Source organism: Morone saxatilis, unplaced genomic scaffold (genome assembly GCF_004916995.1).
Source record: "Morone saxatilis isolate NCDOM2014 unplaced genomic scaffold, NCSU_SB_2.0 Contig22, whole genome shotgun sequence".
Classification (NCBI taxonomy): domain Eukaryota; kingdom Metazoa; phylum Chordata; class Actinopteri; family Moronidae; genus Morone; species Morone saxatilis.
In genome coordinates, this window is record NW_023339785.1 from 15,730,178 (window position 1) to 15,757,762 (window position 27,585).

General features: G+C 39.3%; 1 protein-coding gene across 1 annotated transcript; it reads right to left on the reverse strand.

The window, feature by feature from the left end:
- Positions 1-12,185: 12,185 nt before the first annotated feature.
- On the reverse strand, positions 12,186-15,674 carry adra2db (adrenergic, alpha-2D-, receptor b). Its single transcript, XM_035668726.1, is given in 2 exon segments — positions 12,186-14,831; positions 14,834-15,674. Coding segments are annotated over 2 exon segments (1,272 nt in total). The 5' UTR covers positions 15,315-15,674; the 3' UTR covers positions 12,186-14,040.
- Between the last annotated feature and the right edge of the window lie 11,911 nt (positions 15,675-27,585).

Below are 27,585 nucleotides of genomic sequence, written 5' to 3' on the forward strand. Positions count from 1 at the left end.
GTGTCCGCTTCCCCCAACCTCGTTTTTCAATATTATTCATCTACATCTGCAGTAAAACCACCATCAGTCTGGGTGAGCTCCTCAAGCTCTACAGCACAGCAGAACAGCACCGCTGTTTGAGGATTTTGAATTGAATCTGGGCACCGGGGATAAAATGCCTCCAATTTCTACATTGCTGTCATTGTCAGGCATTGTATTCTAAGCCACACAAGTATTGCATAATTCATAGGTAGAGCACAGGGCCCCAAAACTGTTATAAGCCAGTGTTACATGAATCTTCACCTCCACTTGCAAAGAACAGGATGATATAAAAAGAAAATAAATTCTTAAACTCAGGATACATGCATACATTTATTTCACGTAAAAACATTTTCTACAGTTTTTTAACATATGGACACTGTCCACAAGTTTAGATATCCATTATTTTTAGCTCACCAGTAACTTGGCTGAATGGCAAAGGTGGTCTGTCGGACTCTTGGTTCACCAATTTGATCCAGACTGAAATATCTGAAAATTGTAATCTATCATAATTCATTCTATTGGATGGACAGCCATGACATTTTTTTTTTTACATTCATGGTCTCCAGTGGATGAAGCCTACTGATGTTGGTGATCCTGACTTCTAGTGCCACCATGAGTTGGACATTTTTACTTTTTACTGAAATGTCTTCATGACATCAACAACATGGGTTAACAAAACTTAGAAGGAGACAATTTAAAAAAGAAGAAGAAAAGTTTCTGGCCCAGTGGGGGCATTATAATTAAAGGTCAGAGTTCCCAACTGATGTTTGACAAACATCACACCACCACTAACACAAACTTAGATACACACATTCAGCTTCCTTCATAAATTAAAATGGATCAGCCTAATGAGGGCATATTAACTAAAGGTCACATTTTTAAACTCAACATGACACTCTACTGGTGAGATTTTGAGAAAACAGCAGGGTATCCCATACTCTGGCACTATTGTGATGCTTAAAAAAAAAGTTGAGCCTCTAATAAGTGTGAAAAGTAGAGGTGAGATGTTTTATAGAGGAAACATAGTGTTTGTGCCAAACTGAGATATGAACATTTCAAAAACACACTGCTGGGATTCCTCTTCCATAACACTTTTACTATTTTTACATTTTCTGTGTATGGAGGGGGCTACAACTGCATTTCATTAGGCAATCCTATATTTAATAATAATAAAGATGAACCTTGAACCTTAAAGGTCCAGTGGGTAACATTTAGGAGGCTCCATTGCCAGAAATGGTATATAATCTGCATAAATATGTACATTTAAAATACCCTGAAAATAGGAATCGTAGTGTTTTCGACGCATTACATGGAGTCCAATATGTTGAACCACCATGTTTCTACAGTAGCCTGGAATGTACAAACCCAACACTGGCTCTAGATAGGGGGGGTTCCTGTTTTTTGCACAATTTGTGGCCACTGTAGTTTCTATGTCACACTTGGAAGGGGAGGTTGAATTGAGAGAGTTGTGATCTGCAACGACATCGCTAGATGCCACTAAATCCAACACACGGGACCTTTAACCTTGATTAATCCATAACGGACCTATATACCATATAATCAATGGCATTTTTAGATTTGGGTCATAAACCAAGATATTGTTTTTATGTTTGAGTACATGGGATTGTTTTTTATTGCAGCCAATGGAGCTATCCCTGCTGGCAATTACATAGAATGCAGGTTTAAGACACTTTCGCTTTGGCTTTACTTCACAGACATGGAAGCTCTGTCCATTATATATACTGTCAGTGGTTGGTTCCTACAAGTGCTTAATGAATAAATGAATTTGATTGTCAGTGCCTGCCATACGATGCAGGTCACCACACAAATGAATCTGAAAAATAATAATACTTAATAAACATAATTATAAACATCATATGGGTGCATAAAAGTGTATGTCTTTTCTCTCTTGCATCCACCATCACCTGACTGGTAATTTACTACTTAATCATCCTCTCTTCTCTCCTCTGTTACTCTTACATGTTTACCGGTGCTGACAGAGCTGCAGCTCTCTCAATATTTATGTAATATATGTCTCTTACCCTCTCTTTTCACCATTCTCTCTCTGCTCCGGGATGAACTCTCTTCCACCATCTGCCCGCTAATTGGAGCGCGCAGGCTGTCCCCTCCCCACACCTGTTCCCCCTTCACGGAGCTTGGTTCCCAGTAGCAGCAGAGAGATTCTGCCTACTCATTTAGCTAGCAGTCAACATTGCACCTACATTCACTTCGCAACAACATAACAAGGTTATGGTCACCCACGTCTCTACCGCATGCAGGAATTATTCCTAAAGATGATTTGTGCCTCATGTGACTGGATATATGACACAATTAAGTATGTTTTTTGCTCTTTTTTATCACTACTGAACAATTGTTACTCAATGTGTAGCTTTAAAGATGTGTCTTACTCATCAGTGCAGACTTCCTTGGGTTTTACACACTAAAAATTGTGCAGAAAAGAAGATCAGAGAGATTCCCTTGTGGTAACTTGCTTCCATACTTGAATCTAGGTAGTTTGTCTTAATTAACGTAAGAAAGAACTGCTTATGGTCCCCTGGGAGGCCATACGAACAGCACATGGTATTAACCAAAGTCAGATCCAGCACAGACACATACGAGTCTTGACTTCTATACACATGTGAGTCGGTAAAGCTCTTAAAAAGTGTAATTTCTATCTTTTACACAAAAAAATAATGTGACACTCTCAACCTTTACTTCCTGTCTCCTCACAGACATGAACCAGGGGGGGACTAAAACCCACCCAGGAACCAATCAGAGACCCACTGTCTTTATCAAATGGCAATGTAGGAATTGTTGTGGAGTAAGTGTGTGTGTGTGTGTGTAACGGAGGACATGAGGGATTAAGAGTCTGCCACTTACTCTTTTAACAATAATCTTTCACACCATACTATACAAGCCTAATTGGTCTGTAAGGTGTTCATCACTCGTGCCCTCTGACATGAGGCTCAACCTTTATTGCTCATTATCACTTCGGCCCATTAGCAGCATAGTGTTCAACAGCTCAAGTCCCTTTGGGCCTTTGTTGTGTGGTGGACATCCTTTGCTACACAGAAACTTTGGGTAAGAGATAGGATTGATTTTAGAATAAAAAGGGAATGGAGAAAAGATACTTTGACCTCAGTGTTAAAATGTCCTGCGTGGAATGCAGTCTTATGGTGTTTTACTGAGCATTAAAGTGCTGATATCCTAGCAGATGAAACACTGTGAGGTGAAAGAAAATGTTTAGAGTTCAACAAAAACTGCGACCCTGGTGGAAAATCGCATTTTGCAACAGTTTAGGTCAGGACCCAAACGTAGATTCCTCAGACATGACACTGGTGGTTAAAAGGAACTTTAATGAAAGGTTAGTCTCGCTTACAGTCTGTAAACTGCAGGTGGTCACGCAAACCGGTGAGTAAAACAGGCAATAACATTAACAACAAAACATTCAGGCAAAATGAAGAAAATTTACCATTCCAAACAATTACATTACATTACAAGTACATTTAAGTAGTACTTAAACTTGAGTATTTTCATTTTATGTAACATACTTACTTTACTAAATCTCAGAAGCAAATATTGTACATTTTACTCCACTATTTCACACTATATACATATATACATATATACTATATACATTTGTCTGACTGCTTTTGTTTTCATACCCTTTCTGTCCAGGGAAAACCATGTATCTCCAAATTTGGTGAATTTCAAAGTTTCTGACAAAGTGTTTCTTAATGGGTTCAGAAAATTCTCCTACTGCTAAAAAAAACTTTTAACCACTTAGTAATCTTAATAAGGCAAATGCGAGGATTTTCCCTAAGATTTAATACTGTCTCACCGCCATAAAACATTAACCTGTATTCACCCAGAGTAGGTTTTCTAAGCACAAGTACTTGTTTCTAGGACAAACAAGCTGCTCCTCTGAGAACTGTATTATAGGACAGTAAAGTGTTCCAACACCAAACTCGAAAATCAATACGCACACAGACACATCTTCTAGTATACACAATTGTGTAACTTTTCCAGCTTATTAGAACTAATATATAGCACAGGACAGGACCACAATGTAAGAAGAGTTGTTCAATAGCAGCAGTTTGACTTGTTTGACCTGATAGTAGCAAAGGCACAGCTGTTAGTGATAACATTAACAATGGATCTGTTCATTGAAGTAAGCCAGCATGAACTATACCAGGTCCCTAAAACTGAAGCAAAATGGAATTCAGCCTTTATTACACCTGTGATACATCAAAATGTGTCTATCTAACAAACAACTGCCCATCATATAAGTTAATGAGGTGCAGCTGCGCAGACAGGTGAACAGCAGGAGCAGGAAAACTTGATGATGACATCTAGTGGGCAGGTGAACCATGGCTGGAAATGTCAACAGACGGTGAGTACACACAATAATCCCACACTGTGTCTAAATTTAGAGGCTTGACTGAAGTCCACATTTCTAGACTGGTAACACGCCCACAAGACCTGTCCCATTTCACTGGTTGAGAAATGCAGCCTTCTTTTTACTCCAAACTGCAGAACACATGCAGGATGCAGTGGTCTCATTGTGGCTTATATAACCCACTGTGTCAAGAAATACTGTCAGGAAATATCACATGACCATAATATTTACCAAGTAAAACAGGTTTATATAGTTAGGTTTATATTATTTAAAAATAAATGGTTAAAAGTTGGTACAGGCTAACTGCTGAACACTGATGTGCATTGTTAATCACAGAGAAGCTGCAGTAAAATGGTAATATTGTACAATTGTGGGTTTCACGTACATCTCCATGCTTTCATTGAACTGCTGAAATGATGGCAGAATCTTTTCATATGATTATCATTATGTTAGACTGAATGTAGCTGCCATTGCTCAGGTCTGTGTTTAGAGTGGATACACTCAAGGTTCCATAGGTACAATTCCAAGGTCACCATATAATGAAAAGAGATGAGACATGACTTTGTGGTGAAATGAAAAGTTTTCCTTTGATTTTATATGTATTTTTTTTGCATTCAGCACTTGGAAAAGGAAGCGTAATAAATAATCGATATAAAGTACTCAGCCTTCAACAGCTCCCTCCTCCAGTAGCTCCATCTCTTCTGAATCTGAAAGACTGATGTGCTGTCAAACCACCCTCCACAGACAGATAACGATAAAACTATCATACAGGGTCAGACTTTCTCAAGCAACACCTGAAAGTACCTTCTCTACATACCTCTCTCTATTTCCTGAACTTAATTAATGAGCTTCTATTCATCTGGGAATTCCCTGCACAACCTTAAAAGACCAGATATCAATCAGCTAAAAGTTTACTACTTCAGCTGAAGCAGTAGTTATTTCAACTTAAGATGAATTTCTTCTCTGAGAGCTTGCCAAGTGCAAGGTGATAAATGTTCTAATCTACAGCCTGATAAATGTATAGTCTGGGTCAGAGTTGATATTATTTACTTCTGGATGTTCAGTATAAACATCATAACTTGTATTGCTTCTATATTGTATTAACCTGGTGGACTGAGCCTTTGGACAGAAACATTATGATTAATAGTTGAGTTTCTCTTTTGATGATGCAAGTTGAGCTCCTTCATTGAATATTGTAGTTGTTGATGTGACATATTATTCTTTTATTAACATTTTTGACGAGTTAAAGCTTGAAAGGATACTTATGACCTTGAGAACACAGTACAGCAAAATGGTCCCGGAATGTAAATCTGTCTGACAGCCAGAGAAAAACTTTATTTATTATTAAAAAAAAAGGATAGTTGAACAGAGGCGAGTAGATGCAATAGAAAGGGGTCTGAGGTCATGAAAATAAACATTCCCCTTGTTTGGACTATTTTGTGTTGTTCTCTCTGCGGGACATTAGTCTATTTCCTTAGGGTGTCTTCAGATAATGTTTCATTACTCCTGTAATTTTCCTCTTGCTTTATTTTGATGCCACAGTGGAATTGTGACAATCTCTATTACGTATAAGGGGCCACTATCTCGCACAGCTGTTCTCTCCTCAGCAACCGCCTCTAATCAGCCCCTCTCTTTGATTTATAACTTCCTGTTGTCCTTGAGATTGCTGCATTTCACTACACTGTCTGTGGAACTACAATTTGAAACTCCAGCTCCTCTGGTGCTTGGGAGCGCTGACCGCAAGGCCTGGCTATGGGGTCTAGAATAGTTTGGAGTCAGGGGATGAGATAAAAGGGACGTCTGGATGGAAAACAAAATGACTTTCCTTCCTGACTGACTGCGGGCAGGTTGGAGGCCTGTGAGAACTTACCATCTCTGCATGGTGGTTGTGTGTGGGTGACCTGAGTGACTTCTGGCCCCTCAGGGAGTGGTGGGTGGGACCAACACTTTAATTAATTGTTCTATAATCTTGCATCTGGATTAACTTGATTAAAATAGCACATAACCTCCGTATCAGACTTGTCTGTCCACACACGATGATAAATGAGTGTATGAAGCAGAAACATAACAGCCAAATCTCAGCTGGGTGATTGTCTTGCGGAGTGAGTGTCAGGCCTCATTAGGCCGCATTCAGCTCAGGGTCACTGAGCCTGAGGTCAGGACCAGGGAAACCCTCCTCCACCCTTCCCACATCTTCCACCACTTCCTGTCCCAACAGCTGGCTCTTCCCCAGAAAAGTGATGATTTATCATTTCACAGTCTTCAATTTCAATGAAGAATTAAGCATAAAGAAAATATTTTTTTTGCGGACAGATGGTGGTGGACACAGGCCATAAAAACTTTGCATCAGTCCGTATTGCTGGACTTGATTGTTCTCAATCTCAAAACGCGAGTTTATCCTGCTAGTAATTGACTCTTTTTTTTTAATTATCAGAGATTTTAATTATTTTCAGCAGTTTGTGCACTTACGTAATTGTATTCTCTTTAACTTTCCTGGATGTATATCATTATATTTACAAATGTATTCTACTGTTGATTTTCACTGCTGCAGAGGCTGTGGCTCTGGAGACTCATGCAGCTCTTTAGTCACATGAGTGGCTTAATGTGGCTTTGACAAAAGAAATAATGTATCATTACTGTAGGCCTAAAGTGACTCTTAGAGTCTCCAAGTGTAAAAATATAAAGCCATTACCCACCAATTCAAAAAAAAAAATTAGCATTTTGTCAGCTATATTTTGCCAAACCTCAATAGTGGTGGCTACTAGTCTTCAGTCTCCTAGGCTAGCTAAGTCTCGGAATGTAAATGCTGCTGGGTTACTAGTATTCTTGGTCTGCAGCAGGAAATTAGCATTATAAGGCTCAAATATGTTTTGTGGCTCCAGACACTTTTTCTTTTCTTTTTTCTTTTTGGTAAAATATGGTTCTTTTGAAAGTAAAGGTTGCTGACGCCTGTACTAGACCAAATAGAAAATGGATGTTTGTCATGGTGTTGTTGGAAATGTCAAAGCCACTGTAAAAATACATGCTTTGTTTGATTAAACAACTAAAAAAATATCACTTCAATTGACCTTTATCGACTTCCAGTGTTAATTTTAACTCCAGTCTTCAACCTAACTCACAGTATCACACTCAGTAATAATGTAATTATTATTAATTTGATTATCCCTATACCAGTACCCACTGATGCTTTGATTTTTGATTGTTCTTTTGGCTACTTGGGGGCAGCACAACAAACTGCAAACACAACGCTGACATATTATTACAATATAAATTTGATGTGGTGATTGCGTTACCAAACAGTTGATTTGTAGCAACATTAGCATTCATTTGGAGTTGTGTGTTTAACATAGCAAATGTAAGTCCTATGTTCACTCTTCTTTTATCTTTGTTCTTTTCTCCACCAACACCTGAAGAAAATGCTCCACTATGTTCACCAACAAGTTGCTAACTGTTCATCGTGCTGGGCAGGTAGCGTACAGTGGGTTAATCAGAGTTTTTTTGTAAGAATTGTAAAACAGTTTAACCCACATTCCTTCTGGATTCTCACATTTAAGCCCCTAAATATCTTCAAAATAGAGCACAAAATTGGTTCCACAAATTCTCAGAGTCAATTTGATCGTACTTTAAGGGACAGAAGTAAAAAGCATGTTATCCTCTTATTATTGTAGCTTAAAAAAAGAAAAAGAAAAACTCCTATCTCTTCTAGGATTAGGAGAGTCAGAGAACTGTGCCAGTGCACAACTGTTCCTAGCTAATGGCTACAAGGCAGTGACATACAAACACTTTTTGTAAAGGATTTATATACTTGAAATGCTTGTCAACAAAAGAAAGCTCTCACATTAAGCTTGAACACTTCAATCTACAACATGAATCTGATCTGCTCTTGTTGCAGTTGTTGCTTTTGTTTTATAGATTAGGCTTTAGGTAGTCTATAATTGCTTGAAATGAACTAGCTAGTTTGTATATTTTGTACTTTGTTCAGTATTTACTGCTGCATACTGAAGAGGATGACCATAAGACCGACTTTGTGTTGTTGACAATGCGCCACAAGTTTCTGTATAAAAAGCAGGTTGAAAGCTTTATCTGTCATATCCAGCTCATTGCAGTTCGTATTCAGTATGAATTCCTGAACTGAATCCAAGATTAATGATGAGCAACTCCCAAGTCTGCATGATTAACACACCTCCTGGTGTGGAGTGTTACAGTCTCTGCCTGAGTCCCACCAATGGGTGCACTCAGTTATTTGCAGGCCCAAGGCAAATTCAAGCATGAGGACCTTTTGATTACACCCTCAGCATTAACACCCACCCTTCCTACTCACTGAAACTGGGGCTGAGCAGAGAATGTGCTGAAGGGTTGCTGGGACCTCTCCAGCCTGAGAAATATACGCACACTGTGTTTTTTTTTTATTTACCTCATACTTGTTGTCATTATCTTTATTTCTAATATTCATTCTCAGTTGTCTCCAGACATTAGTTGGCAGGCTGCACAGTTAAAATTGTTGCTGCTGCAGGTGCCAGCACTAGAGCTGGCACTACAAGCAGTTTATTCTTTGACATGACACGTTTTTAACAAACCTTTCATTTCTTTTTCTCTGTGCCAAATAGGTAGCATTCATTTTCTGAATTTATTATTTTTGATTGTCAGGAAAAACACTAATATGGATGAACATAACATAACTGTGAGAGAAGACCAATAATTGTTTGAGAGCCTGACTGAGGATGACTGGCACTCTACTCTGAATCATTTTAATCATACCAACAGGTCGGGTGTTCTTTCGAAGGTGAAGCTTACATTATTTTATATTGTTGTACTTTCTGTGCCTCTTTTGTGCAGCAGGGACCTACTTTTGCATGATGGTAAGACAAGTCCATTTCCTCTTTTTAGATAACCGAGTTTCCATAATATCACAGGTCACAGGTGTCCTCTTAATGGTGTGGTTACATTAGAGTTTAGGAGGTGCGTGTATGTATGAGTGTTTTTTTTTTTAAAGCAAATGATAGGAAGAGAGATGCACTGTGGCCCAGCAGGGCATACCAGGAATCTGCTTCAATGCAGGAACACAGGGAAGTAGAGTGTACCAAGAATAGCACCTTTCGTCAGAGGTTGTGAGAGATATACGATACACAACATTTCTGTAAAAAATTAATCAGCTTCACGGATGTTTTGTTTGGATTTAAAAATATTCCCTGTAAATGCCCACTAGAAAGAAAAGAAGATTTAATATCACACAAACTGCTGATGAAGCATGTTCACTTTATGACATAGAGTGTGTGGAGATTAATACAATATCCACTGATGTGTAAAGATAAACAGCAAGTACAACACATACAACAGAAGCCTTAATGTCCATCTTGCATATGTGTATCTGTACTGTGGCCATCGGTTTTCTGTGGTCTTCTGTGGCATTCAGGCAAACTTGAATAGGGAAAGCTGCTACAATTCCTTGATTGTTAGTGGATGAATGGAGAATAATTTGGAAGTGCAACTTGAATATTAAGTGGAAAAATACTGAAGGGAAAAATCTTTGAATGAAAATATTTTTGAACAAAAATGCAGTCTCAGTGAGGAATGAAAATGAATGAAATATGAATAGAGATATAGACACACTGTTTTTTCACATCTCATGAATATTTTAGGCACATTTAAGGGCTGAAACTTTTGGTAACACTGTCTACAACACCTGCTGTCTGCTTACAATGTGTTACACTGTACTGTGCTTATAACAATGTATGTTATAGTTATACTTGGGGGGTGGCCCAATGTGCCTGTCAATCATGATGTGAAACCACATTTTTATAGCATCAAATGACTAATTAAACCAAACTAATCAGAAAAAATTAACACTCTGCCATATAGTGTGATAAGAACTGACAGAAACGTCTTTGGGAAAAATGTATTTTATATTCACTTTGATATTTTAGTTTGGCAGTTGGGCACTGTAGCAAACGTAACTCAAACAGGAATAATAAGAGCATTAAGTTATGGACTATTTTCAGCTGCGGATTAATACACATCTTTTTTGCTCGCTGTGATTAGTTCTGGCAGCAGGATGATACAAAATAATATAATATGTCACCAAGTGCAACAGTGTGGCACACTGATGTGTTTTTAATAGGTTTGGACAGTGGAGCTCTATAGCGCAGAGGAATAAGCTATATCAGGATTTGGATACTCAGACAATAATTGTTACAAGGATAGATTGATTGTTGCTCTTCTAATGGTGACTATTAATGAACAGAATCTTCCCTTGCTTGGTCTATCAAGAGACATGGAGTATCCACATCTCTATATGTTTGCACATAGAGTCACAAACACACAAGTCAGTGATCTGAGTGTCATCTTTAAGTTAGAGCTGCAGATTTCTGATACCCTTTGACACCTCGAGTCATATACTGGCTGTTTGTGTTAAACAGGGCGATATATTAGAATGGCCTGGAGACAGTGAGCTTGGTCCCACCCTTGCTTCGATGTGACACCAGCTGATTTACACTAATGATAAACTGGCTCTTCTTCCCCAGATACACAGCTTCCTGGGATTGACGCGAGTTTTGGCCTTGCTCGCCTCCAACCCTTATCTTGTTAGAGACAATTGAAAAAAGCAATTACCTGCAGATGCCGCATTGTGTCTGACAAACAAGGTAATGTAGCAGAGGACAACAAGCAACCACTCTCTTCATCCTTCTCTCTCTTGTCCTAAAGGGCTGCTTATTTTCTACACTGCACCCATCTTGAAACATTTATAAGCACTGTCCTGTGACCACTGTGACTGCAAATAGCCTTGCCCACACTGCTCGATGACCGAAAACAATCCTGGCAGCCGACTCTGACCCTCCACTCTTCCTCCCCTTTAAAAAGGAATAAAGCTTTCCCTTCAGCATCCCACACCAGGAAATGTTTTGACTCTGTCCAGTTGGTCTGTTGCCCTCATTAAGCCTTCAGAAGAGGCTTTTTGGAGGTTGAGGGTCGCTGCAGTTCTGCCTCTCTTCCTAAACTGGCCTCCAACTTTGTTTATAGTCTGGGACAAATGAAAGGCTCAGTGGATAGAAGTGCAGACTGAAGGGGCCCATCTCATCTACACTAATTTTGTTCTGAATAAAAATGCAATTAGGAGAGCATTTATCTCATGAATAGGGAAGGACTGTGAGAGATCCGTGTGTAGTCTTGTGTGACCTTTTTTTGACATGGAAATGAAGATAATATAATACACCATGCTACTCTTGGTCTCTCAATTTGGACTCAAAATATGTAACAGAGCTGAAGTGTGTGAGGAAACATGCCTTGAAAGGTTACACATGATTTGAAAGAACCGAAAACACTACAGCTAATTAAAGACATTGTTCCACAGTCTTGCTGCAATGGAGCAGTTGATTAGAAATATAATTGGATTGCGAAGTGAGACTTAAGGGAGATGCATGTCTTGTCAGATAGCAATCAGTAAACTATCATGATGAAAATTACATATGAGTGTTCATGTAAACATTTCCTCTTCGGATAATGCAACAGGTATTGACAGTGATGGCCATGTTCTCGAGAGAAATTAAGTTACATATACATTAACATGTACACAACAGCATTCCATTAAGTTTCACATGTCCCAATTGACATCTTTTCCATCCTAGTAATTCTTCAAAATGAAAATGAAGGTACAAAGCTAATTTTTACCGCCTCTTGTGAGTATGACTCGGCTCAGACGTTTTATTTGTTTTAAGAGTTTGTGAATCCTTTTGAGATAGTTTCCTTCCTCACACGGGTCCCACTTCTCTTAGACTGTCTAATTCTGTTCATGAACAAAATGAGAAAAGGAAAGATACAACCACCTTTACTGTTGTTTCCCCTTGATGATATTTTACCAAACACCCTCGTGAATACAGGCACACCTTATACAAAAAAACCCACTTCATTGAACTTTTTAGAAAATTCTTTTTAAGCATGACACCACTCAAACAGGGTGATTATCTTTGGCAAGGTGCCAGAGAGCCGTAGGAGTGCTTTGAAGACATTCCTAAGAGGATATAAATAGTATTTATCCCCAGCAAACCCCATGCAGACAATAGGCTGATACGGAGCTGGTCTGCCTTCTTCTCACTAACCAACGTTTTCCCAGAGAAGCACAGGCCCTCTCGTGCAAGCTTCATCAGATTTGCAACATTTCGCAGACACTTTATATCTCAAAAGCATCTTGAACCAACCACAGTTTGTGGTTGGAAAACAGTGCTGTGCTTTATTTATTTTTTCCCATAGAGGTTGAAGATTCTTATTTCTATATATTTCGAAGAGATGGGAAGTTATATGACAGTTGAAATCATAATTTGAAGGACTTTGTCCTATAATGATTCAGCTTTATACAGCAGAGGATTACAGCCTGAGGCTTGACTCGTAGATATTAAGCTCTCTTGTTGAACCAGGGAGATTTGGTGCTGGATGAAAGTCCAGCTCTACCTGCAATAACTGTGTCCAGAGATGTTATTTTTAAGAAATGAGTGAGCCGGACTGTTTGTGTTTTGGTTATATCACATGTGAGCATCCTTTCTCTGGCATATTCAGTCAATCAAACCTGCTGCACTTTTCTTTTTCTCACCTTCCCAGTAACATTTTATTTAAAAAGAAAATTTTAAACGAGAATTTTACAACACAATGAAAGTAATGATTGCTTGCCAATGTAACCCCACCTGATCTCTGTCCCATGACACTGAAATCAGGTTGTATAGCAGAATTGTGATCTCACAGGGTATAAATATTTACTTACAAAACACTGAGGTATTGTGAGGTAGTGAAATGAAATACACAGATTTATGCAATGGATTTAGCACACACAGGCTGCAGCTTGGCCATTGTTCTGGTGCAAGGTGGTGCGATGGTGTGGTGAGGCTGTGAGATTAGACTCTTACGTAAGTTTGGGGGTTCACTGATAATGAATGGCTGAGAGCCCCGCTGTAGCTTTACCTGCAGCAGGCAATGATAAATGTATCTGAATAACCTGTGATAAAGCCACACATTTCAACCATCCAACACGCTTTACTTGATGACAAACCTTGTTTGACCTATAAGATTTAATTTCTTCTTTTCCACCATAACACATCCACAGCTTACCTGCTTGTCCCCATGCTCATATCTTATAGATTAATCTTCTATTTATCTCAACACAAAACAACCAGCCACCAGCACTGGAATCCAGCTTCCTTCATGGCTTTAATTTTACTCTGAAGTAGCTCTTTCCCCATGCTTGCTGCAGCATACAACATTGATTCAATACAGGGATTTCTTGATCAAAGGTGCAGATTTCCAGGACTTATTATACAGTGCCTTATATATTGCAACTTTGCATATCCCAAGTGGCAAAAATATATCTAATGATTAAATAACTGACCATGTTTGATGCTTGCAACACTGAAGCGCTAAAATATTTTTGTTTTGCTCAACTTTACATTTTATTTATAGACTTTTAAATGTGTACACAACACTGGATCACTTTTTTTTCAATATGATAGTAGTTACATTAAAATGATTTTGAGGAGGGGAACCAGTCAGCCAAAAGAATGAGTTTTAATAATATAATTTCTCCCAAGCACTGTTGAGTAAGAGGCAAAACAGATTTGTCCCAGGAACCCTTTCTGTGTTCATGTGCGTTTAGAAGTTCTGCATATGATTTTCTTGAAGGATTTCCTGAAATCCCTGTTGAAAATAGTGTATATTATGGGGTTTACAGAACTATTGCAGTAGCCAATCCAAAAGAAAAGGTTGAAAAGTGCGCCAGGGATGTAGCAGCTGTCTCTGCAGATAGCATGCAGGGTGTAAGTAAAGAAGAAAGGGAACCAGCAAAGCACAAACACCCCCATCACTACCGCCAGCACGAAGGTGAAACGTTTCTCCCGCATCTGGGCCACTTTGGTTTTGTTGGCCGCGGCCAGCTGTTGTCGCGCAGCTGGGTTCTTCTGCTCCGGGTAGAGCTGTAACGCCCGAGCCGAAGCCCAGGAGAGACGGCAGTTCTGAGGAGGGCAGCAGTCTGACCCCTCCACCTTCCTCCGCTTGGTGAAGCGATGATTGCGGGGTTTAGTATCCGACGGACAGCAGCTCTCCTCCAGGTCGATGTCATCCAGCTCCCCTTGCCTCTGCTGGTGGCTGCCGGAGCTCTGGCTACTGGGGCTCTCCATCTCGAAACGATCCTTCCTGACGAAACAGGTCTCGGACTGAGAGGGCTGCCTCTCCAGGCCGTTCTTGGCCACGAACACGGTGGAGGAGCGCTGCTTGGCAACCTTATAGATCTTACAGTAAACCAGAATCATGATGAGACCTGGCGCGAAGAAGGACACCAGGCAGGAGGAGAGGATGTACCAGGTCTCATCGTTTAGCAGGCACTCTCGTTCGTCATGTTTGGTCATGAGAAGAGGAGGGAAGGAGATGACAGCAAGATATTATCCACCACGACAGCGATAATGGATGAATCCCTTAGGTGTCGCCTTCAGGTTTGGTAGCTGACCGCTTTGTCACTGACCAGCTAGCGGTCCAGGCTGATGGCGCACAGGTGCACGATGGATGAGGTGCAGAACAACACATCCAGAGCCAGATAGAAGGCGCACCAAGTACTCCCAAAGTACCAGTAGCCCATGACCTCATTGGCGAGGGAGAAGGGGATGACCAGTGTGGCCACGAGAATGTCCGCTGATGCCAGAGAGACCAGAAAAAGGTTCTGGGGCGCACGGAGAGCCCGGCTGGTCAGCACCGCTACAATCACCAACACGTTACCGACAATGGTCACCGAAATGATCACACTCACCACCAGGATGATGAGGGCAGTGGCTGCCTCCGTATGTGGCAAGGCGAGCGGTGCGTCCGTGGTGTTCACATCGTTGGAAACGTTTTCCACTGACAGATTTAATTGGGTTAACTCCATTCTGGCTCCAACTTGTCCTTTCGTATCATGTTTGTTGTTTTGCACCCGTTTCCTTTCCAAAACAGCTAAGATTGGGTGCGCTGCCTTTCACTGATGCATGGCGATACTTTGCGCGTAACGCTCCCGCACAAACGCATCTCCTCAAATGGCAAACCCTTCATTACAGGTCCTCTAAATAGTTCCGACGAGCCCACGAAGTTCCGAGAATATTCGCAGAAGCAATACAGTTCACAAACCAGGGCACCCACGAACCAAAGTCGTCCCCTGCTGTACATCTCCGTGCGTAATGCTGCTTTAGCGTTTTGGAGAACAGCATCGCTTTGGAGAAGCAGGGAGACGCACACTGTTGGTGGAATGAATGCCCATACAGGAGTGAGGTGACATCACTCCCAGGACCAGCCCATCTCTAAACTTAAAGGAGAGAGGCATAGGGAGAGAGAGAGAGAGAGCATTCTTTAGACAGTGTGATTTGAGTAAGTCCAGCCCTTGGGTGTTTGATTTCATACTCACACATTGTTGTTTTCTTTCTTTAATATTTACCTTTTTCTCAGCATTATATGTCTCAGCATGTGACATAATGTACGTCACGGTATAACATTCTTGGGTTGCAGAACAAAATTTACCACTGTAGCTTTCCATTGTAATCGATTCAAATTATTATATTGCACTGACAGCGCCATGATGTTTAGGGTGACATAACCATCAAGAGTCACTGATGGATATGGTGGAAAAACCGCACAGCTGGAGTTTTCTCTGAACTTTATCAGCCCTGCAGGGCCACCAATTAGGAGGCCATAGTGTTCAAAGTAAAAAGGCTTTCATGCAACAGTAATTGATTGATGAAATTTGTGAAATTTAGTGGTACATTTTTTATGGTACACTTCTGGGATGGAGGCTTAGGCTTGTTTCTATGCACTCTTTTACATTATTCATACACTAGAATGTGCTTGCACATAGAGGTGACCATAATACCTGTTACTGAAAGGCTTACATATTTTTGCTCTGGAGGTCTAGTTATATAACATGCAGCGGAGTTATGCAGTCATACATACAGCCAGGATATTTACCCTTCAGGAGTGATATACAAAATCATGTGCGCGCACACACGCAGGGGCCAGTCAGGGGTCATTGTGAAATAAAACTATAAAATAAAATTGCTGCTGAGCTGATGAGCTGACTGTAGCTCTGCTCACCAGATGCACTTCACTAATTTTGGATTAAAAACAAAAATCTATTTATAAAGTAAATAGCATGAGCTGGAATCCTGTCAGTATGGGATTTGCAGTCCAGCAAAAGGTCTTCGATGGATGCCAACATTAATGTTTATGTATGTGTGTGCATCTGTGTTCATCCTTGAAAGTGAGTCTGGCGGCTCAGCAAGAACACCTCTTATTGGCTACAGTGAGATGAAACACAGAAGAAGATTTGGATGAGGACATGTGGAGGAGGATTTCGGACAGCCTCTCCTGCTACGGTCTCTTCTCTCACACTCTCTCTCGCTATGATCTAACTCCCCGGGATGAGCATGAAAAACAGTGAAGATCATCTAAAGGGTGACTGTCAACATATATCAGTGCTCTGTAGAAATCCCCTTAAGGGTCTACCTGCTGCATAAAAACAAACAAAAAACACTGACCTCATTAACCAGCATCCTCCAACACACACATTATCTTTATACAAGCAGAACAACAAGAATTTTGTTGTGTCTGACAGTAGAACCTGAGGGGTTTCCAAGAAATTACGTACAATTATAATTATTACAAATGAGCTAGTATTGTTATGCAACTCTTTGATGGAAGCAATGGATGCAATTACACATATTTCTTTTTTTGCATTTTGTTCTAACATTAAAGGAACATTAACAAATGTATTGATTTGTTCCAAAGCAGAAGACAGACCAGACAAAGCCAAAATGTGATATATACTTTTACCGTGGCAAAAAAAATCAATTATGCAGCTGGGCCTGATTTTTGGATTTGCAGGTGTTGACAAAATCTAGTCAAAGCAAGTACAAAATGTTTTGACTGTGTTCTGGCTCTACTTTCTACCCAGAAATTGCAGACAATAGTTTAAGAGAACAGAACTGTCTCTACAAAACTGTTGTCCTCGCTTATCCAAAATGTACAATTATGTAACGTTTTTTTGCTAAATATCTTTTGAAGCTGAAAGTCACTTTAGAAACTTGTTAGTATGCTAAGGTAATGCGCTTGCACGGACACAGACACACACACCCACACCCACATACCCTCCTCCATTTCATGCACATCACAAAGCATGCATATGTAAAAACAGTGCTGCACATGTACTATACCACAAAAAATAAATAAATAAAAGAAAATGCATACACACAAGCAAATATCCATACATACTGTATTTATACACACATACATTTTGACTTGCAGTCCTTGTTTTCTTTATTTAAATTTTCTAATTCTATATTTAATTGTTATGCACGAAGATACCAAGGTAAATTCCTTATATGTGAAAACTTACTTGGCAATAAAACTCATTCTTAAAATTATTTTCTGATCTCAGGAAAACTCAATATGAAAAATAATTACGCACATGTTCCTTCCAGCCTTCCATACTTTCTATTCTGAGCAATACAACAATACCCAGCATCCTGTCACTTTGGATCCAGCTTCCTGTTATGATGCAGCCGTCACACCTAATGAGGGGTGGATACGCAGACATGCCTGTCCTGAGGTCCCGGCCTCTTTCTGGCTAAAGGTTTTTCCTCAAATTAAGAAATTACACAAATCAAATCTCTCATCAACCAATAGTAAAAACATTTTTCCAATATGGAATAAAAAAAACATCATTAAACAGGCAAAACTAATCAACTATTCAGTTTGTTTGACATCTTCAAAAAAAAGGCATGACCCCTGTGTGACAGAGATTCTTTTAATGTCACATGTTTAAATATAACTCTCTGAAGCTACTGAAGCGCTTCGGAGTAGCACAAACATTTACCGAGTCACCCAAATGGCTTAAATCTCGTCATCTCATCAATCATTAGATTTGCACCGTGATTTGACAACTTGTTCCACTGCCAGCAGGTAATGTTTTCAGTAATGTGATTTTAGTGATAATTACTGCCCCCAGAAATTATTCATTAGCTTAGCAGTGATTATTAATAAGCTTGCTGAACACCATTTCACGGCCAAATCAGTGTGCTTTTTTTTCTCACTTACATGGATGTCTTTTAGCCTTAAACCAAAAGTGTGTTGTAAATGTAAAGGCTTATAGGAGATAAACAAGAGAGGTTGCCACTTCTGATTATGGGTAGAGGCCTTGTGAAAATATGGTATGCTGACAAATGATGATGCCGATAACACTGTTTATTGGGCATACAAGACTGTGTAGAGGAAAAGAATAGATCACTGAGAGGGCAGACGTATTCAGAAGAGTCTGATGGCTGTGTTTCTCTGGCTGCCTCCATCCTCTTACCTTCCTGTTTTCTTGTAAGGAGGCTGCTTAGGCTGGTTGCGAGCAGAACCCACTCTTGCGTTATGTAACGTTCCAGGAATAAATGGCCCGAAGTGGTGTGTGAAAACGTCATCTCAGGTTGCAGGTGATTTCACATAGTAAACATTTTCTTCAGAGAATTCAGCCTGCAGAAATTCAGCCAGGATGATTACTTAAATATGCATAATTATTTGTGTACGCATGTTACAGGATCCTTGGATAATTGTTGGTGTTAGTAATAACTTGTAACAAGATAGTGCCATACATATTGAGTGGCGAAGAGGCTCTTCTGTGTGCTGTGTGTGTGAGCACAGCCACCTCGTGAATTTCACGATGCTTATCTTTCAGAGATCACACATCTTTTTACATCTCCCACCTTCTTCTAGTGTTGCTATTGTTGTCAGTAGGCTTGGCGGGTCTGGATAAATACATCACCGCTGACCTTTGTTGTGTCCCAAACAAACAAGATTTCCCTCAGATTTTTGTCCACAGCTTTGGACAAAACTGCACTGGAATTTGAAAGCGTGGTCGGATTAATGAAGCATTGAAGGTCACACATGTCAGCACATTCCCTGATAGTTTCACCTCAAATTATAAGAGATTTCAGCTGCAGTTTGGTACGGCAGTTTTTTGAGGCTCAAAGGGCAATAAATGTATCGGCAATCACTTCAATTTTTAAACCATGTTGGCTCTTTTCAGTAATTTCAAATACTTAAGCAGACATGATGTAATTTCTGCTGATCTTGAATATGTTTAAACTAGAACTAGTCAATTAGTTTCATCAGCTGCTATCTGAATTGGAATGAGGTATAAAGGGCTTCATCTTTGATAAAGAGCTGTAATAGTTGGGTACACATTCAGCAGAGGAAGCCGCTTTTAAAATTTACTTCCAAGACCACAGAGAATAGGCTTCCTGCAAAAACACTTCAGTGAGGATCCTCCATCTCATTTTAGGGGGGAAAAAAACACATTTGTGGCTGTTTAAGAGTATCTAATGTCCTCGGTGTTTGTGTGTGATTTGGTTAACTGGTGGCCGGGCTTAAAATGAAGAAAGATGGACGAGTAATAGGAAGCAACAAGTGAGTAAGCAAATCAAGCCTTATTTTGTAAGGGACCAATTTGCTATGCTGTAAGGCATAATAAAGCCCCTACATCTAATATTGTTGGCCACAAAACTTCAGAATGCACTTATTGTCCTCATTTACTGAACCAGTGGAGCAACGACTCATTATGACTCACAAGACATTATTTGGTCATTGTAATAAACTATTAAACATGAATTATCAGATGACGTATATTAGAGGGATCATGGGTCGTGAATGTTCTATTAATGTGATTTCATTCCTTTGATTCTATAGTGTATTTACACTGAGAATTAGATCAAAAGGTGTAATGGTGTAATGCTAATTACACTTGAGAAAGCACAATTGTGTTTGATAAATGAAAAATAGATGGAAAACGTTGCTATTCTTAGATCCACCCATTCTGTGAATAAGTGCCTGATGACGGGGCACAGAAAAGGCCATATTGTGACTGGAATCAAATCTGTACTTGGTACTTTTGTCAGGAATTTGGTCAAATAATCAATGTATAAATAATCAAAAAGTATACAACCTTTTGACCTGCTGGCACTACAAGACAAATCAGGGAATCATCAACATTGTTTAGATACATGACTGACTGTTAACACTAGAACCACTACCATTACTAGAAAATTATTGGATGTGATATACGGGTATGGCAAGTCAAACAACTCAAAGCAGTTGATACTAATACGTTTTATTGACTACATTTGATCATCTTTGTGATCTGACTCAATAAAAAACAGATGGACCACTAAAATACTTTTTATTGTGCTTCAGGTGTACTTTGTGGAATGCTTACTGACAAGTGGTGCATACTGAACTAAGATGCTGAATATGGTAAACATTATAGGCTACCCTCTAGCAGCATATTGACATTCTGAGTATGTTAGCATGTTGCTGTTAGCATTATTTAGGTTAAAGTACTGCTGCATCTGAATGCAGCCTCACAGAGCTGCTTGACTGTAGACTTCCTTTTAATAAAATCCCAAATCTTTTTTCATGTTAGATAAATGAAAGAAATTATGTTTTTCTGTTCAAAAAGTGAAGCCCAGCCTCCTAGGAACAGACTCAACAGCCAAGGATTACATGCCAATTTCTCATTTGTCAATGCATTTGTCGTGGACCTCCAGAGCTTTCTACAAAGTTATGGTAATTAAAACGTATCACTGCATGTGCTCCTCTCTTGCGCTGCACGTCGTGGTTATCTTGCAATTTTTATTTTCAACTTTTCAGCACAAGGCACAGAGTCACAGCTTTGTTTTTTATAAGTAGGCCTAGAGGCAAAAAGCTCAGTCAGTCATAATCAGTTGGAGATGTGCAAAGACAAATAAGTGTTTAATTTCAAGTGACAGCAGAGAAAAACAACAGTCCTAATTAAACACCTTTTTTAAATGTAAACATTCGATTTTAATAGATATCGAGTGTTCTTCCAGCCAAAGGCATCATAGTCATTCAATTTGAGATGTGTGAGGAAAAAATTGTGTTTCATTTCATCTACATTGAGCGCTCTGTGATAGCATCAAAAGCAGATGGTGGACCAACTAATAATAAAATCTATTTTGTAAATAAATTGCTACTGTTTTATGTATGTTATTTTTCATGTAGCTATGTGTGTTTGGGAGCAGCCTTTCTTAGATTTAACTCTAACAAAATAAGCTTTGATTCCATTCTTGCAAGCCTTTTCGATAGAGCAGCTCTCGCATCCCTTTATTGGTCAAGTCCTCACAAAAGCAAAAAAGTTTGTTTTCTCGGTGGCAGTTGTTATTCTTTATCTTTCTCCAGATTTCATCTCTTACCGTACGATAGGCAAAGAGAATAATGATCCCTCGAGATTTGTGGCTGCCTTGTCTTCCCAGCCTTTGTGCCAAGTTGATTCCATCATCAGCTGATGTTCCAAGTCCAGTGCCACATTCTGACAGATCTCAGAAACTCTTTGTTTTACATCCTCGTTGTCATGTTCAGGCACATCATAAATCCGAAAGCAAAATCTTTATTTATGTTATTCTGCCTCTGCAACTTGCTCCTGCAATAATTCCACCTGTTGTTTCTCGGGTTTCTCTTTCAGCATACAGTTTTCTTCCTTAATGTCATTGTTTCTTCTGTAAGATCTTTGATGATTTGTTATTGATAATTTGTCCCAGTTCATCAGCTCAGTCCTTTACCCTTTTCAGGATAGTCATCTGTAGGCCATACAATGAGGTTTGTGGTTCATTATTTGCTTTCTTGGCAATCGGGTTGTTGATGGAAGTGGCAAGAGTTTCAGTTCGGCCTCCTGTGTACAAAACTAAACCATCAGACTACAGAACAGCTTATTTCCTCAAGCTGTGAGATTTCTCAATTCATTGTCTGGAATCAACAATAAATTGGGTAATAGTTTTATTTTTTGTGACTTATTATTTATTCACCAATTTATATAATTTTTTTGATTGAATAAGATTGTTTGGACTGCAGTTAGCATTTTGTTATACAACATTATGCTGTAAAATGATAAATACATGAACCTCGTACCTTGTAATCTACAAAGGTAAGAGTGTCATCCATTTATCTTTCACATGTACATTCCTGATGATGAACAACTAATGAATTGCTGCGTTGCCCCAGAATGCGATTCCCACCCTCTATAGAGAGAAGGTAGTAGTAATAACACCACAAGGTTAGGCAATGTCCTCATGGTCCCTCTCCTCAAATGTCAGCTGTGAAAATGAAAAAATTTACCTCGAGACTATTCTTGTTAACTCTTAATCTCCGCAATTTGCCACTTTTCTTACTCTGCTGTGTACACACCCCAGCTCTTGAAAGAGAACTGTTAGTATTCAACGTATCCCTCTGTATCCTGACACCAGGCCAAGTGCTCATTAGAGCATTAATTTTGGATTTCACTTTGGCCTTGTTCACTTTGTCTTTGAATTGTTTTTTGAGTGCAATTGATATTGTGCCTTTCTTATTATCGCAGAAAACATCTCTGTTTATTAACCGTGAGCATTTTTTGCTGGCACGCAATGCTGCACGTTATTTACAGGAATAAAAACTGGAAAAGGAAAAGAGGACCTGGTATTTTTATCTTTACTTTATATCATGATTGATTCACTAGTATTGTTTTGAGTTAAATCAGTTGCTATATATATATATATATATATATATATAATTATTACAGATTAAGCCAGAAGACAAACTGTTAAATACAGAGCAAATACTAGCAGTGGTGGACTCTCTCTCGAAATTAAAAAGGGCACCAGCATGCAGAATGTTGCATTTATGGTGAAATTGCTTAGTCAGGGTTAGGATTAGAACCCTAGAGGGCCCTTTACCATGTTTTCGAAAGGGGTGAAAAGCCACCCTAAAAGGCACTTCATCACATTTTCTTCACTGGAAAGGCACCCTAGAGACTTTTGTGGCATTGTTTCATATGCTGCATACTAGTTCGTAACAGGCAATACAAAAATAATAACAATACAATAAGATCTAGGTTTTTATATCAACTTTATTTTAATAGAATCTTCATTTGAGGCATCTGATAACTTTTTGTAGTATAGTAGTATGTGTAGTTTAGTATAGTAGGTTTGTAGTGTAATCAGTGAATTGAATCCTGGGCAAAAAACATCTCTTCTTTGAGTGTTTTTTATTTATTTATATATATATATTTACGGGAGCAACTACAAGAAAACAAACCCCTTTCCTGAGAGAAGCACTGTGGTGGAATAAGGCATCTTCAAAATTGCAACATTTTTTTCCAGAGGTGTTTACAAACTGGTGAATGCCAAAATATATTTTCAGTCTTCTGACATAGCATCCAGTATATATCTACAGTATATAGCTGTCCAGTGAAGGATCCTGCTGTGACATCCATCAGCCTCTGGGGTCACAGATTGCAGAGTGAGTCATCAGGCTCTGGTCCACCATCAGCCTCCTCTGTCTCTAGACCTGGCACGCTCTGCCAGTCAAATGAACCTTGTTAGGGTCCGCAGGCAGAGAGAAAACAAAACAGGTGACTGACACAGTCCTGAATTTGATGGCAATGTGAAGCATTATGTGTGGCAGGCATGGTCTGAACAGCTTAAGAGCATGACATAGATGTGGACAGCAAAACAGTAATGTGAGGAGGTGGTTGTTGGATACTTTTCAGACAGCATTCTCGTGTTACCCACCCCTGTCTAACTTTGTCAGAGTTCTTTCTCTTGTTGTCTCTTTCATGTTCTTGTGGTGACAGTTGACACCTGTTAGTTATGTAAGCTGTTGTTTCCCTTCACCCCCTCTATCTTCTTCTACCTGTCGCTCTCTCCCTCTCTCTCGCCTGTTGTCACGTCGTATTTCTATGAGATGGAACTCTCTGACCATCTGGTGTTTTTTTTTGGGATTCTCAGCCGTTTCGCTTGCCATGCTGCTCTGTGGCAACGAACCTCTAGCTCTAGTGCTCATGTCCCTTTCTCCATAGTCACACGAGACCACAGGAATGCACTACCCACCGGCATCCATGTCCAAAAACTACTGTGACTATGGCCAAACAAGCCAGCTAACTGGATGAAGCCTGACCATTATCATCACATGTGAATAAAATGGATTTTATGAGTCATGAGCACAGCCATTTACATGGTATCCAAATAATGATTTTCCCTCTAAAACTTCTCAGATGGTTTAATCAAAATAACAGTTTAAGGCACAAAATTCTTACAGCCTTCCTCCTAAATGGGAACCAAATGCTGCTTACACTTTAGTGGATCCATATAAAACAAAGTAAAATCTAATAATACATCAGTCACAGAGGCTGTTTTTCTGTGGAGCACCTGCTTTTACTTTAGTTTCATTTAGCTGATAATATCACAATAACGCTATGTACTTCTCCCACCACTGTTAAAGACAGCCTGTTTTCTGTTTTCTCTCTATTATTTTTGAATATCAGTACAAGCCTTGTGTATTATGACCTATTAATCAGTTTAAAACATTATTTCTCCCTTGAAAACTACTGTCACTCTGTTCCAAGAGTGTTTGGTTCCTACAATATTTGATTCTAAATTATAGCTTTTTGAGGAGTGATGCAAATGCAAGATTTGTCAAGCAGTCTGCCACAAGGTGTTAACGACACTCAACAATTACGGCAGTGTTTTTCTGAGACTGTGGATTTCCCTCAGAAGATATTTGCTCTCCAATTCTTTCTTTAAATGTTATTCGTTCTCCCTTAAATGTGATAAGACAGCAGATGTGACCCATGACCTACTGCAGTGGAGAGTGTTGGCTAACTCATCTATCAGTGTCACAGGGCGCCTAGACTGTCTGGCTGGGACAGGAAGGGATAAACACAGTTAAGAGTCTTCAGTTCACACAGATAGTTGTCTTACTGAAACTGAAACTACTTGTCCTTATGCAGACTGAGGAATATATTGCTGTTATCTGCCTTTTCTGCTTAGGCTTGTTGCTGAATAATGGTATTTTTTGTATCCTATGCGCCACCAAAAAATTTAATTGTTTAGCACATTTATTTTACATTCTTCTGTGAAATGAGGTATATACGGTATGCTTCTCTGTCAGTCAGTTTTAATGCTTTGAGGCATGAACTCAATTCATTTTCTGATTCTGCTGTTTAAAAATGTCTGGAACTTTAAGATAAGACTTCTTCTCAAAACTTTTGAAAATAAACTTTGTGGGGTTATAATGTTTCCATTGCAACAGTGAAGATAATAACTGCTCCCAGCATGCTTTGCAGGCCTGTCTCAGGTGAGTGTCCTTGTGGGCCTCCATATACTCTGAGAATCTATGCTGACGCAGCCCAAAGCAAAGGACGATATGAAAATGACATTTGTTTGCTTTTTTCTGTTAGTGCGCGGCAAAGAAAACTATAATTTTCACATATGGTGGATTTAAATTGAGGAAAACTTGTTGTGTCAGAAAGTTGATAAAGACTGAAAGTTTGTCTGAGGAGTTTGTTTGATTTGGCGATATACGCATTGTACTTAACTAACAGACAGTAAGCTGCAATAAGTACGTCAGACCGAGTCTCATGAGTCTGTCCTTCGCTGTTGACTGTTGTTGAGTTGACTTGACTGAAAGCTGATGCACAGAAAACTTTTTGTTTCTGTTTTGAAAAATGCTGCACGAAAAAATACAGTGGAATAGTTTTAGGAAATAAGCTGATTTGCTCTCTAGCCAAAAAGTAATTAAAAGATTGATATTACTTACATATTTGTCTATAACATACATTACAGCCAAGAGAAGTTTAGCTTTCTGTCCATCTAAAGCCAGCTGGCCTCATATCAGACCTAACTGGTTCCCAATGCAAGTCACTACTAATGAGTACAGACATGCTTTAGTTCACCTTTTAAAACAGGAAACCACATGCTCTGTTGCTGATAAAGTATTTCAGCCTTAATCTGTGTCCATGTATGGGCAGCAGAACATTTGGAGATTCATCTGGGATTTCAAACATCTCTATAGCTCTCCCACTCTGTCTAATTGAACTTGGACCACATTTTCCAGCTGAATTAGGTTTGACTTTGTGGCAATATTTGTGTTCTAAGAACTAATGAACTGCAATAATATAGTCCGCCGTTATTAAACATACAGTATAATAACTTGCTTTTATCAGACATTTATAGCATAGTCTGTTTCAAACTGAAGCAAAATGTGCGCTCCCGAACGGATCGCGTAATGACACTGAGTACAGGAAAGAATGATTTCCAAGGCACAGAAGACACTTGTTGTGCACAGCCTTTACCACTAACACAGACACATAATTTCTTTCTCTCCATAACTATCCTAATAAAGTCTTCACATTGCTGAATAGGTGTCAGGAGGTTGCGTATGTCTGGTTACGATGACTCATCCTGCCAGATATTCCTCACAGGGTGTAATGGTAGGAGGCATCTGAGGTTAATAGCTCCTCTCATCCAATTACATGAGAATGTAGTTTCAAAATTCATATTTCTTTGGAAAACAAGCACAAGTTGGAGAATATTTGTTTTCCTGGAATATCTCCTGTCTACAACAGATGTATTTAGAAACAAACAAACAGAATTCTTTTTTATTATTTTGCAGAGATATCGTGCTTTACACAAAAATGATGTGACATTATAAACAGGGCTGTAAGCTGGCAACAGTTCAGTATGCACATTTCCTACAGCTTAAGCAATGTGCTTATCACAATTACAGTTTTCTTATCAACTCAATGCACCAGTGTGCGTATATGTGTTACAGCTCCCCATCAAAAGGAAGCAGCTTTTAATTATGTTACGCACCACGAAAACACTCACAGCTATCATCTGTGTTTAAAACAGGGAAGTAGCTGTAAAATACCACGTAGCTTGGGGTTTAATGTGTCATTCTGTGGCTGGCTTACAAATACAGAAATGCATTACATCTGTTTCCTGCAGCCTACCTCAACCCTGACCCTGTGTTCATATCATTATAAAACAAGGGCTTGTAAGGCACTTTTTCATGTCCAGTGAGTATCAGAAATGCATCCCCAGGGACAGAGAAGTAAGAGGGGAAACAAAGCATTAGGGCTGCAGTGCATGTTTGGATAAAGTGTGTTGCTTATGATCACCATAAGCACAACAGACAGCTCCTTTGCAAACAGAAAAGAAAGTAAAATATAGCTAAGATTACAAAAGCTTAAAAAGGTGAATACAAACTCAACTGTTCCTGCTGTAAGTAGCTTTGCCAGGCTCATTTGTTATAGACATTTCTATTCACAATGTTTGACTGCTGCAAACTGTCCTGTGTGCGTT